Source organism: Tripterygium wilfordii, chromosome 15 (genome assembly GCF_013401445.1).
Source record: "Tripterygium wilfordii isolate XIE 37 chromosome 15, ASM1340144v1, whole genome shotgun sequence".
In the NCBI taxonomy this organism is placed as follows: Eukaryota; Viridiplantae; Streptophyta; class Magnoliopsida; order Celastrales; family Celastraceae; genus Tripterygium; species Tripterygium wilfordii.
The window spans coordinates 6,937,515-6,949,978 of record NC_052246.1 but is presented as its reverse complement, the minus strand read 5'-3'; the positions used below and the strand labels follow the sequence as shown (position 1 = coordinate 6,949,978).

The 12,464-nt window shown below is 39.4% G+C and overlaps 1 protein-coding gene across 1 annotated transcript; it reads left to right on the top strand.

Annotated features, from left to right (window-relative positions):
- Positions 1-2,001, top strand: LOC119979826 (sucrose transport protein SUC8-like). Its single transcript, XM_038822452.1, has 5 exons — positions 1-140; positions 392-436; positions 505-636; positions 981-1,287; positions 1,333-2,001. The coding sequence occupies exons 1-5, from the start codon at positions 1-3 to the stop codon at positions 1,999-2,001; spliced, it is 1,293 nt and encodes a 430-aa protein (XP_038678380.1).
- Positions 2,002-12,464: the final 10,463 nt, after the last annotated feature.

Below are 12,464 nucleotides of genomic sequence, written 5' to 3'. Positions count from 1 at the left end.
ATGTTGACGAACAAGAACATTCAATTGGTTGATTGTGAATCATTATATCACATTAATGATGACAATATGACTTTCAGCCAAAATGAAAAACAGATGACTCGAAATAATTGCTTGAAATATTGGGCAACTTGGGGTTGTAGGTATATTTCCTCCTCCAAACAAAGCATCTCATGGTTAATTGGTAAAATTTTAGATTTTTTTTTATCAAGGTCCATGTAGATTTTGTTGTTAATAACTTGTTTTAACTAGATAGCGTGATTTTTGTGAGTGTTGTATGATACTTATTGGATGGGGAAGTAGGTCTATGGAGGAAGAGTGGACGGGTATGCTAGGGAGAGACTACATGATACCAATGTGTGTGAGGGGTTGTTGGGGCTGATGTTGAATTCAGTGGTGTTGGCATTGGCTTCAACGGCTATTGTGCTGATCGAACTGGGTAGGTGTAGTGAATAGGTTTGTGAGCTATGGTGAATTTTGTTTTGACAGTTTGTTTTATTGGGACAGTTGGTTTGCTAAGGTTGCAAAGGGGTGGAGAGTTGATCACGAAAACTTGTCGTTGAATCCTCCTAATTCAATCGAGGGTGCCGCTTTGGATATCTTCTCTGTTTTGGACGTTCCTCTAGCGGTGAGTTTAATGTGATTCAAAACATTATTTATTAAAATAATAACTTGCTAACTTCAACCTTAACTTCTTTCTTTTTTTCATTTATATAATATAATAATTCATTGATGTTTTCACATTAGCCTTATATATTTGTGTTTATTTAGGTTTAAAAAAATTTTATTTTTTATTTTTTATTTGTGTTTGATTTGTTTTATACATTTGTGTTATACATTTATGTCATACATTTGTGTTTATTTGTGTTTGATTTGTGTTAATTTGTGCTATACATTTATGTTATACATTTGTGTTTATTTGTGTTTGAAAAGCATAATTTTAGACTCAATTGATATATGACCATCTAATCAATATCGTACAGTACCCACGAGAACCATGCTATACAACTCTCTCTATTGACTCCATATTGGCAACATCTCGATATCCCTCATGCGGCCTCCAACTTCATTTGGCCTTACGGCCCATTATCTGGCCTCATAGTCCAGCCCATTGTGGGATTTTTTAGCGACCACTGGACCTCTCGTTTCGGCCGTCACCGCCCCTTCATTGTTGCCGGAGCAGTTTTCATCATTGATGCAGTTCTCCTGATCGGTTTCACAGTCGATATTGGTTACCACACTGGCGACAGTCTAGAACGGCCTATGAAGCCTAGTGCGGTGGCAGCGTTCGTGATCGATTTATGGATATTGGACGTCTCAAGCAATATATTGTAGGGGTCATGCTGGGCTCTGTTAGTAGATTTATCCGGTCAGGATCATCACAGGATGAGGAATGCAAACGCCATCTTCTCTTTCTTCATGGTGGTGGGGAATAATATAGGATATGCAGCTGGTTCCGTCGACGAATTACCCAAGTTGTTACCATTTTCACGAACAAAGGCTTGTGATATTTCATGTGCGAATTTGAAGACTTGTTTCTTCTTGGACATCATTCTGCTCACACTAGTGTCGATAGTAGCGATTCTATTGGCGAAAGAGAACTCAAACAAAGTAGCAGCACTGTTCAGGCAATTGGTGATTGCATTCAGGGGTTTATCATGGCCCATGTGGATTCTATTATTGATTACTTGTTTGAATTGGATAGCTTGGTTTCCATGGGTGCTATATGATATTGACTGGATGGGGAAGGAGGTATATGGTGGAAATGTGGAAGGGAATGCGGATGCGAAGAGGTTGTATGATATGGGTGTGCGTGAGGGATCGCTGGGGTTGATGTTGAATTCATTGGTGTTAGCATTGGCTTCGACAGCTATTGTGCCGGTGTCGAACTGGATAAGTGGAGTGAATAGGTTGCGGGGTGTGGTGAATATTCTCTCAGCAATTTGTTTGGTTGGGACAATTGGGATTACGGAGGTTGCAAAGGGGTGGAGAGTTGAAGGGTGATCAATGCCTTTTATTTTATAATTGTTCCGGAAGAAAAAAAACGTTTCTTGTCATTGAATCCTCCAAATTCAATCAGGGGTGTTGCTTGGGGTCTTTTCTCTGTTTTGGGCATTCCTCATGCGGTGAGTTTAATTTCATTAGATTACTGTTGTCCCTGTTTAGATTCATAAAAAAAAAAAAATTACTGCTGCTTAGATTACTGTTGTCCCTGCTCAGATTCATCAAAAAAAAGTACTGCTGCTTAGTTTAATTTTGCTTCTTAGATTCTGCAATCTAATTTCCTTCTTAGGACCTAAGGCGATGTTATTTGTATGTTCGTTTTGGATGTCTGAGCATTTGTTACCTATTTTTGGTGTAATATACCATAAAATTAGTATTTCCCATGGAAGCAAGCTTCCCTATTTGTATCTAGACTTCACTAGTTAGCAAAAAAAAAAAAAAAAAATTCATTTAGAATGAATTGAACTAGTAATCTTAGAGAGCCAACAAGACAACATTTTCCCATATAATTAAACATCAAGTGGTTCTTCCTTATATATAATAATTAATGTGCATGTCATCCTAAAAAATCAATGAAAAGTTGTGTTATACATTTGTGTGATACATTTATGTCATACATTTGTGTTTATTTGTGTTTGATAAGCATAATTTTAGACTCAATTGATATATGACCATCTAATCAATATCGTACAGTACCCACGAGAACCATGCTATACAAGTAATCAAAATAGAATCTATATTGTTTCTGATGGGAATTTGCACCATAAATTGCAACGGCATTTGCGACAAATTTTTTTGCAACGGAAAGTTGCGTCACAAATTCCATCGCAAATTAAAATCCGATATAACTATCAAGTAATACATCTCTTTCTCATACTTGAAAATCTCTCCTCTTACCACGGTATATACATTGGTTTCTCCTATCTTGCTAACCTCTTTCCCTCTTACACTTTCTCACACTCTCTCTTGCCATAGTATATACATTGGATTCTTCTGTCTTGCTAACCTCTCTCTCTTATACTCTCTCTGTCTCTCACGTTTTCTCCACTTTACATATAATCCTCATGTGTGTAATTCTAATAGTGTTTTTCTTTATGGAAAACACATCTCTTGAGATTGTTTCTTCAAATGGGCCCAACCCAAGAACCCCAATCTGGAAGATTATCGTTGTGGCATCAATTGCTGTTGGAAGCCAGTTCGGTTGGGCCATACAACTCTCTCTATTGACTCCATATTCGCAACATCTCGGTATCCCTCATGCGGCCTCCAACTTCATTTGGCCGCAGGCCTTGCGGCCCATTATCTGGCGTCATAGTCCAACCCATTGTGGGATTTTTTAGCGACCATTGCACCTCCCGTTTCGACTGTCGCCGCCCCTTCATTGTTCCCAAAGCAGTTTTCATCATTGCTGCAGTTCTCCTGATTGGTTTCACAGTCGACATTGGTTACCACACCGGCAACAGTCTAGAACGGCCTATGAAGCCTAGTGCTGTGGCAGCGTTCGTGATCGACTTGGATCTACTCAAGTGATCGTGTTGATCAACTTGGATATGCTCATCTAATTCGAGACCACCATCATATCTAATCAAACATGTCTCACATGAGAAAGCTTGGCTAAATAATGATTTTTAACCATATCTTCTTCAACTATGAGTTCTTGGCCAAATAATGGGTTTTGAGGACATAGATAACCACCAGATCTCACTACCACTCAGGATCTGGTCATCAAGGAATCCAGAAACTCTTCATGATCGAGTCCAGGTCTTGGATGGCCGACAATGATGTTCTACAATAACGGAATGCTTCGTAAATGTGTTGATGGGGTCGTTCTCCTTCACGATGTTCTCCAAGTGCTTGTTCGATGTGCTGGTGTTATGCAAATCTCCTCCAAAGATTAGTTGCTAGGGTGGATCTCCTGCAGATTTCAAGGCCTCGTTGCTGGAGGAAATTGCTATAGGACAATTTCACAGTGAATCTTCGTCGGATATAAGATCAGAGTCGAGAAAGAGTTTTTTTTTTCTTTTAGTCTTTTTTTTAATAATCCAATGAAATACGTTGTTTCAAATGGCATGATTGGATAAAATTCGTGATGATGTCATTCGGAACAACGTCATTAGTGTATTTTTAATTTTAAATTAATAACGATGTTTCAAACAACGTCATTAGTGGATATTTTTTTTGAATTACAAAAAATTTTTAATTTTAAATTAATAACGATGTTTCAAACAACGTCATTAGTGAATTTTTTTTTTGAATTACAAAAAAATTACACTGTTCGGAACAACGTCAAATGTCATTCTTGTAATTAATATTAAATTATGATATTATTAATATTAAAGTAATATTATTTGTATTTGTAATTATAATAATAAGTTAAAAGTGGCAGCTAGTCAAAGATGATTACGTTGAAAATAATAAAATATTTGATGTGAAATTAGAATGGAGTTATAGTTGGAGTGATATTAAAATGAGGGAAAGAGTGTCCCTCAAAATAATGTTTTAGGTTGGACTTGCTCTTAAGTATTTAAAATGTGTCAGAAAACCTCTATAGCAGTCTATGGTAAAAAAATCAATATTCTGGCGCACAAGGACCCTCCATCGCACGTGTTCGGCTGTGTTCCCTCGATCTCTCGAACGTTCAATTCAACATTACATTAGTACAAATTGACCAACCAAACAAACCAAAACAAAATACTCTCTTTGAGATTTCCAATCACGGGATCACTCTCTCTCCCGCCACATTCATGGATTCTGATCCCGTAGACGCCTACCACCTCCTCTTCAAATCGCTTTCTCTGATACCAATCTGGCACTACATGTTCGCCTTCGTTATTCTCCTCCTCGTATTTCTCTACAATTTCATCGAGTTCCATCTCCTTGAGGACATCTTCACTGGCTTTCGTGGCAGTCCCGTTACCTTCACCTACAATTCCTCCTCTCATATCTACCACAATGTGGTTTCCAAGTGCGGGATTCTTCACGGCAGGTAATCGTTATTCCGTCTGTGTATTTTTTATTTTGAATTCTCCGGCTTTGTGTCTCTCGGGAAATTTTATCTGCCTAAATTTCTTGGCCACCAGAGGGATTCGTCAATTTTCGCGGCTATCTCAATTTTCTCGGAAAACCATGTTCGTGATGCTTGATTTTGAATTTGATGTTTTTTTGACTTGTGATTGTGAAGGTATTTACCGACGCCGTGACTTTGGAGTTCTCATTTTCAGATTGCTTTCTTGCATTTCTTTGGGAAGCTTCCAGCTGTCAAGTATAGAAGGTGATGTTTGTTAGAGTATTAAATTTGAATTGATATATTTCGGCCTGTCGATGTATGTAGTAATGGTTCATGGTGCGTAGTTGTTATAGTATTTATGATCAGACAATGACTTTGCTGTGTTTGGCTTATTCGCTGGAACAGTAGTTTAACAGAGTTATGTTCTCTCCCTCAGTCCCTCTCTTTTTTCTTTTCGTAATTTTCTTTTCTAGAATATGTAAAACTAATTGGTAGAAATACGAAAAAGACTAAGATTAACTACTTCATTGTGTCAGTCATGAGTCATCCGACGTTTCTGAAAGGTAGTTCAATCTAATTTCTGGATGTTCACTTCTTATGGATGTGGAGGAAGAGAGATACATTTTACCCGTATGTATTCTCAGCTTCCGTGTGCTGTTTTGAAAATCTGCAGTGGCAACCAAATGTATACATCCTTTGTTTCTAAGTCCATAAGGCAAGGGTGATAATTATCTAGCAAAGAAATCTCCACTGTAATAGAACCTGTGGAAGTAAGATATAATCTTGTTGTCCTCCCTTCAATATGCCTGAAGTATGTTGATCAAATCCTCTGTCCCGATATTTAATTGGTGGGCATTCTTTCATGCCTTTGTAATGCTACTATCATGTAGTGCTACTTACGTCAAACAGGAAAAAAAGAAGCAGAATGGAGCTTGACTGTAACACGAGCCAAACCTGAGCAGTTTCTAGTGTTCCCCCATAGGAAATGGCCACTCCATATATATATATATATATATATATTTCCCTTTTTGTATGCAATTTGGTTAAGGAAATGGAGTTGCTTTAATTTGGAAAAGAGGATTGCCCTTTTCCATAGGAACAATATTATCGTACCGGAAGCCGACAGTTAATACATCTGTCATTCTTTTCATAGTGAAGAGCAATAGCTATCCAAATTTCTATAGCATGAACTCTGCCACTTCATTTGTATATTGTCCAGAAAGAGGTGAACCTGCCACTGTATGAAATCTCATGCAGAACTTCCTTATTGAGTAATTAGAATATTGATCTTGGATTGCCTAATGGATATGTTAATTAACATCACTAGGTGATGAAACATGTTCATGATGAATGAAATATTTCTGCTTGCAGATTATCTTGCAGAAGCAGCATTGTCATTGGTTGATGTGCTGTTTTTCTATTTGAATGGAATATTTAGAATACTTTATCTTTTCATTGGAAACTTACATTCAATAATCGCTAATGTCACGCCCCGTCCCAGGAACGTGACTTATTGGCAACACGTGTGTGCACCCACGTGCCGCCACCCAAAACAAGGACTCCAATACCATTATTCACAATTGTACCAACACAATTTTAAACAAAAATTAGATTTAAACAAAATTTCGGCAGCACCTCCCCGTATTTCGGAGAATACCCCCTGCACAAACTATAGCAATTTAAACCAACAATTTCCATACCACCAAACTAAACATCCAGGGCCTCAGGCCATATTATCCCAATCATAAATCTTCATACGCACATACATACAAGGGCTTTAAGCCTAACTATCCAAAATCATCATTCATCCCACACATTACATACTTGTATATATCCCAATATACAACTAAGCTCAAGACTAACCAACCACCATTCAAAAATAAATAAAAAAAAAAAAACCACCACAAGTCCAGGCCATCCGCGTCACGCTCCTCCTTGCTGATCCGTAGTCGGAGCACTAACGCTAGTACCTATATCACCTGAGGAGGGGAAAATATAACACGGTGAGCAGGAGGCTCAGTAGGGATATTGAATAGGAGCTAAAATAAGGAATAAGGCCAGAATATCATAAGAAATAAAGCTATGCAACAATATGCCATGTCGTTAAACAAAATGCAATCCGTACATCCAACCGAGCCATGTCGCTAGAGCCAATTAACCGGAACCACTAGCACATGCTCTCACAAATATTCCATACCATGCCACTAGATCCAATTAACCGGAACCACTAGTGCATGCTCACACAAGTACCATCAACCGTGTCACTAGAGCCAAATAACCGGAACTACTAGTACACGTTGACGTACGTATCAAATAATTCGGGTAGCCAATAGTGTTTTGAGATTAATGGTTAAGAAAATCCATACCTCATTTGAGCAAAAACCTCACCACAACTCTAGCAACCACTTCTCCAATTTCAAATAACCTAATTCATAATATTTACAATCACTGCCCTTCCAACAATATCAATTTCAACACATACATTCACAATAAGACACTTACCTTAGTCAATTCTGCAAACCCTTGCTCAATCCCTTCTCCTCCTATCTCCACACTTCAATCCAAGCTCAAATCTAACATCAATATACATAAGCTTTGATTACTCAACAAGCTTTTACCCCAAAACCTCCAATTTCACAAAATCCCACAAAACCCATAAACCCTAGCTTGAAATCCATTGAAATCTTACCTCAATCTTGTGAATATCATGCAATCCAAGCTTTAGAAATGATACGAGAGAAACTATGTCTGAAAATCTTTTATATTTCATCCCTCACACCAATCTCACTTACAGCCCTAAATACAATCCAGTATATTCTAAATACATGTACAATGACTCAAATACCCTCATATATTCTAACACCCCCCTTCAAGTTGGAGCATAGATGTTAATCATGCCCAACTTGTTACAAATATCAGTTATTCGGCTCCCTGGTAGAGCTTTAGTAAATATATCGGCTATTTGATCCCCAGTTCTAACATGGTTAAGACGGACCATTCCTTGTTGGAGTTTCTCTCGAATAAAGTGACAATCAACCTCGATATGTTTTGTACGCTCATGAAACATTGAGTTAGAAGCAATATGAATAGCTGCTTGATTATCACACCACAATTGCATGGGAGTCGAGTCTTTCATACCAATTTCCTCAAGCAAGTGACGCACCCACATAAGTTCACAAATAGATTGAGCCATGGCTCTATATTCAGACTCAGCACTCGACCGTGCAACTACATTTTGTTTCTTACTTTTCCATGATATCAAATTTCCTCCAATAAAGACACAATAACCTGTAGTAGACCGCCTGTCTATAGGACATCCCGCCCAATCAGCATCAGAGAATCCTTCTACTTCAAGATTATCATGATCTTTATAAAGAACACCACAACCTGTTCCTTCCACTCTACTGTGACCATGATTCCTATAAACAATACCGCGACCTGGAGCACCCTTAAGATACTTCAAAATATGAATAACTGCATCCCAGTGAGATGTTCGAGGAGATGACATAAACTGACTAACCACACTTACTGGGAAAGCAATGTCTGGACGCGTCACTGTAAGGTAATTAAGTTTCCCAACTAATCGCCTATATTGTTCTGGATCAGCAAGTAGAACACCATCTTCAGCAGCCAGTTTCACATTCGGCACCATAGGTGCCTCACACGGTTTAACATCAGTCAAACCTGTCTCACTAAGTATATCAAGTACATATTTCCTCTGAGATAGGAAGATACCTTTCTTGCTACGTGACACTTCAATGCCCAAGAAGTATCTGAGAGGTCCAAGATCCTTTGTTTGAAATTTAGTGTGAAGAAAGGACTTAAGAGCACTAATACCCATACTATCACTCCCAGTAATCACAATATCATCCACATAAACCACCAGAAGAATACACCCTAACTCAGATTGTTTGTAGAAGACAGAGTGATCAAGAGCACTTTTGCACATCCCAAACTCAATGACCACTTCACTGAATCTCCCAAACCAAGCACGGGGAGACTGTTTCAATCCATATAATGATTTCTGAAGAAAACATACTTTCCCAGACTCCCCCTGAGCAACAAACCCAGGTGGTTGCTCCATGTAGACCTCTTCAACCAAATCACCATGCAGAAAGGCATTCTTAACATCTAACTGATGTAAAGGCCAGTGATAGATAGCAGCAAGGGAAATAAAAAAGCGAATAGAAGCAATCTTGGCAACCGGAGAAAAAGTCTCCAAATAATCAACGCCATATGTCTGAGCATAGCCTTTTGCCACTAACCGAGCTTTCAAACGAGCCACAGAACCATCGGGATTCACTTTAACAGTGAAAACCCACTTACAACCAATAGCATGTTTGTCTTTGGGAAGAGAAACAAGATTCCAAGTACCATTTTCCTTAAGAGCAAACATCTCATCCTCCATTGCCTGCCGCCACCCAGAATGATCAAGAGCCTCTGAAACAGACTTAGGAACAGGAGTAGAATCGAGAGAAGAAATAGTAGACTGGGAGACAAGAGATAGACTGTTATAAGAAACAAATGAAGAGATAGGATAGGGACAAGAACGTTTACCTTTACGAAGAGCAATAGGTAAATCAAGACTAGCATCAGGAGCAGGAGGATTTGGATCTGGAGAAGAAGATGCAGGTGAAGGCTGAGTGTCAAGGTCTGCCGTAGGTGCCATTGGAGAATTCACTATAGGTGGTGCCACAGGACGATGCCAGCTATGTCGAGAATATGTTTGAGTGATGGGAGGATGAGAAGACTCAGGAAGAGAATGTTGTCCAGATACACGGTAGACAAGAAAATCATCCTCGGGAGTAAAAAAGGATGCAGAAGTACCACTGACATAAGGGGTAGATTCAAAGAAGGTAACATCAGCTGAAATTAAGTATCGACCTAGATCAGGAGAGAAACAACGATACCCTTTTTGATGACGAGAGTATCCCAAGAAGATACATTTCAGAGAACGCGGGTCAAGTTTAGTAACCGTAGGTCGGACATCCTGCACAAAACACACACAACCAAATATACGTGGGGGAAGACAAAATAGAGGCTGAGAGGGAACCAGAACAGCATAAGGTATATGACCATCTAGAACCGAAGAGGGCATACGATTGATTAAATAACATGCAGTATGAACAGCATCAGCCCAAAAAATCTTAGAAACTTTCATATGAAATAATAAGGCCCTGGCAACTTCCATCAAATGACGATTTTTCCTTTCGGCCACTCCATTTTGTTATGGAGTGACAACACATGATGACTGATGAACAATACCATTCTGAGCAAGATAAGAAGAAAGAGACTCAGAGAAATACTCTTTGGCATTGTCACTACGTAGAATGCGAAGTGAAGCATTATTTTGAGTTTTAACTTCAGCATGAAAGGCACAAAATATAGAATATAACTCAGAACGTTTTTTCATTAAATATAACCAAGTTACTCGGGTAAAATCATCAACAAACGTAACAAAATAACGAAATCCAGATTGAGACACAACTGGACAAGGACCCCAAATATCTGAATGAACTAGTTCAAATGGGGACGCAGCCCGTTTATTGACTTGAGGAATGTAAGACGCCCTATGATGTTTAGCAAACTGACACGCTTCACACTCTAATGGAGACACCGAACCTAAAGACGGACAAAGACGCTTTAAAACATTTAACGAAGGATGACCAAATTGACAATGCAACTGATAGAATGAGGTAGCACTAATGGAAGCAACCGGTCGGGGCACTGGTGAACAATCAGCAGCAAGAACGTACAGACCGTTAGACACATGACCTTTACCAATAATCTTCTTCGTCACCAGATCCTGAAACACACAATGATTAGGAAAGAAATGAACAGAACAATGTAAAGCATGAGTGATTCTACTCACTGATAATAGATTAAAAGGAAAATGAGGCAAGCACAAAACAAAAGATAGAGATAAGGTGGAAGTAGGTGAGGCTGTACCACTACCAAGTACAGGAACATTAGAACCATCAGCTAGAGTAACATTTGGCAGAGTGGGAGAAGATTGAAATGAAGAAAGGATAACTGTATTGCTTGTCATGTGATCGGTGGCTCCATAGTCAATGACCCAAGCACCGGAGGACGAAGAAAGACATGCAGTTGGATTACCTGACTGAACAAGGTTGGCAGTAGATTGGGTAGCTTGAAACTGAGCAAACCGAGCATACTCATCAGCTGAAATCATGATATGACCATCAGGTCTAGGTGCTATGGAAGAAGACACAGCCCCGGTAGGAGTGGGCAAAAGACCCTCCTGGGTAGCAGCATTGGCAAACCGCGGAGATGGTTTACCATTCAATTTCCAACAATTTTTCTTCAAATGACCCTGCTCTCCACAATGATAGCATGTCCTGGGACCTCCACGTTCCCCCTTGTCACGACCACCACCACGTACTCCTCGACCACTACTACGACCACCTCTATTACCACCAGCTGGTGGTGTCAAACCCAATAAAGCAGAGGTATCACCAGAACCAGCGATACTCCAGATTCTTTACCATCCTTACAAACTTTGCGCAGCCGAGAGAACACCTCAGCTAGTGACGGAAGAGTAGAGCCTGTAAGGATTTGAGACCGAGCCACATCATACTCGGATTCCAACCCTGCAAGGAAGCACTGAACCATGATCTCCTCCTCTTGTTCTTGCATTTTCTTCACATCAGCTATTATGGGATATAAGGTCCTCTTCTCCTCAAACATTCGCTTAAAATCAGTATAATATTCAACCAATGTTCGCCCCTTCTGATCAGCACGATATAAACCAGATAACAAATCATGAACATGGGACAAGTTCTGCTTGCTGGAATATAGGGACTCCAAATATTGCCACAACTCACAGACAGTATCACAATGACCTACCATGTCATCAACAGAGTGTTCCATAGTGTGCTGAATCATAGTAAACAATTTATCATCTTCTTTCTGCCATTGAGCCCTTGCTATAGGCTCTGTTGGTGGGTTTTCAGTCAAGTGGTTCTCCATATCAATGCCTGAAAGATATCTTCTAATCACCCTTTTCCATTGACTATAATTGGCACCATTTAGTTTCCTATCAGTAATTCGATGCCCAGTGGTAATAATCTCAGTAAATGTCTTTGTCTCACTAGGACCAGCCATTACAAACAAATCAAAGAAAACAATAGTTCGTGTAATAAATCAACCAGAACAACCAGAAATCAATTCACCAACTTTGATGTTGACTTGCAAACACTCTCACTAACCCACAGAAATGCACACATAAATCACCAGCACAAATATCTGCTCACACACCCGAACAAAGCCGAGAAACAGAACACACAAAAATTCGCACAATAAGTTCGCGCAACTGCGCAGACAAATACACAACCAGATCAGTCGCACTAGGCACTGAATCTGAGTCAAACCCACAGCTGGAAACAGAAACCAGAACCCAGAAACAGAACCAAGAAGAGAGAAGGTAATTTCTGCA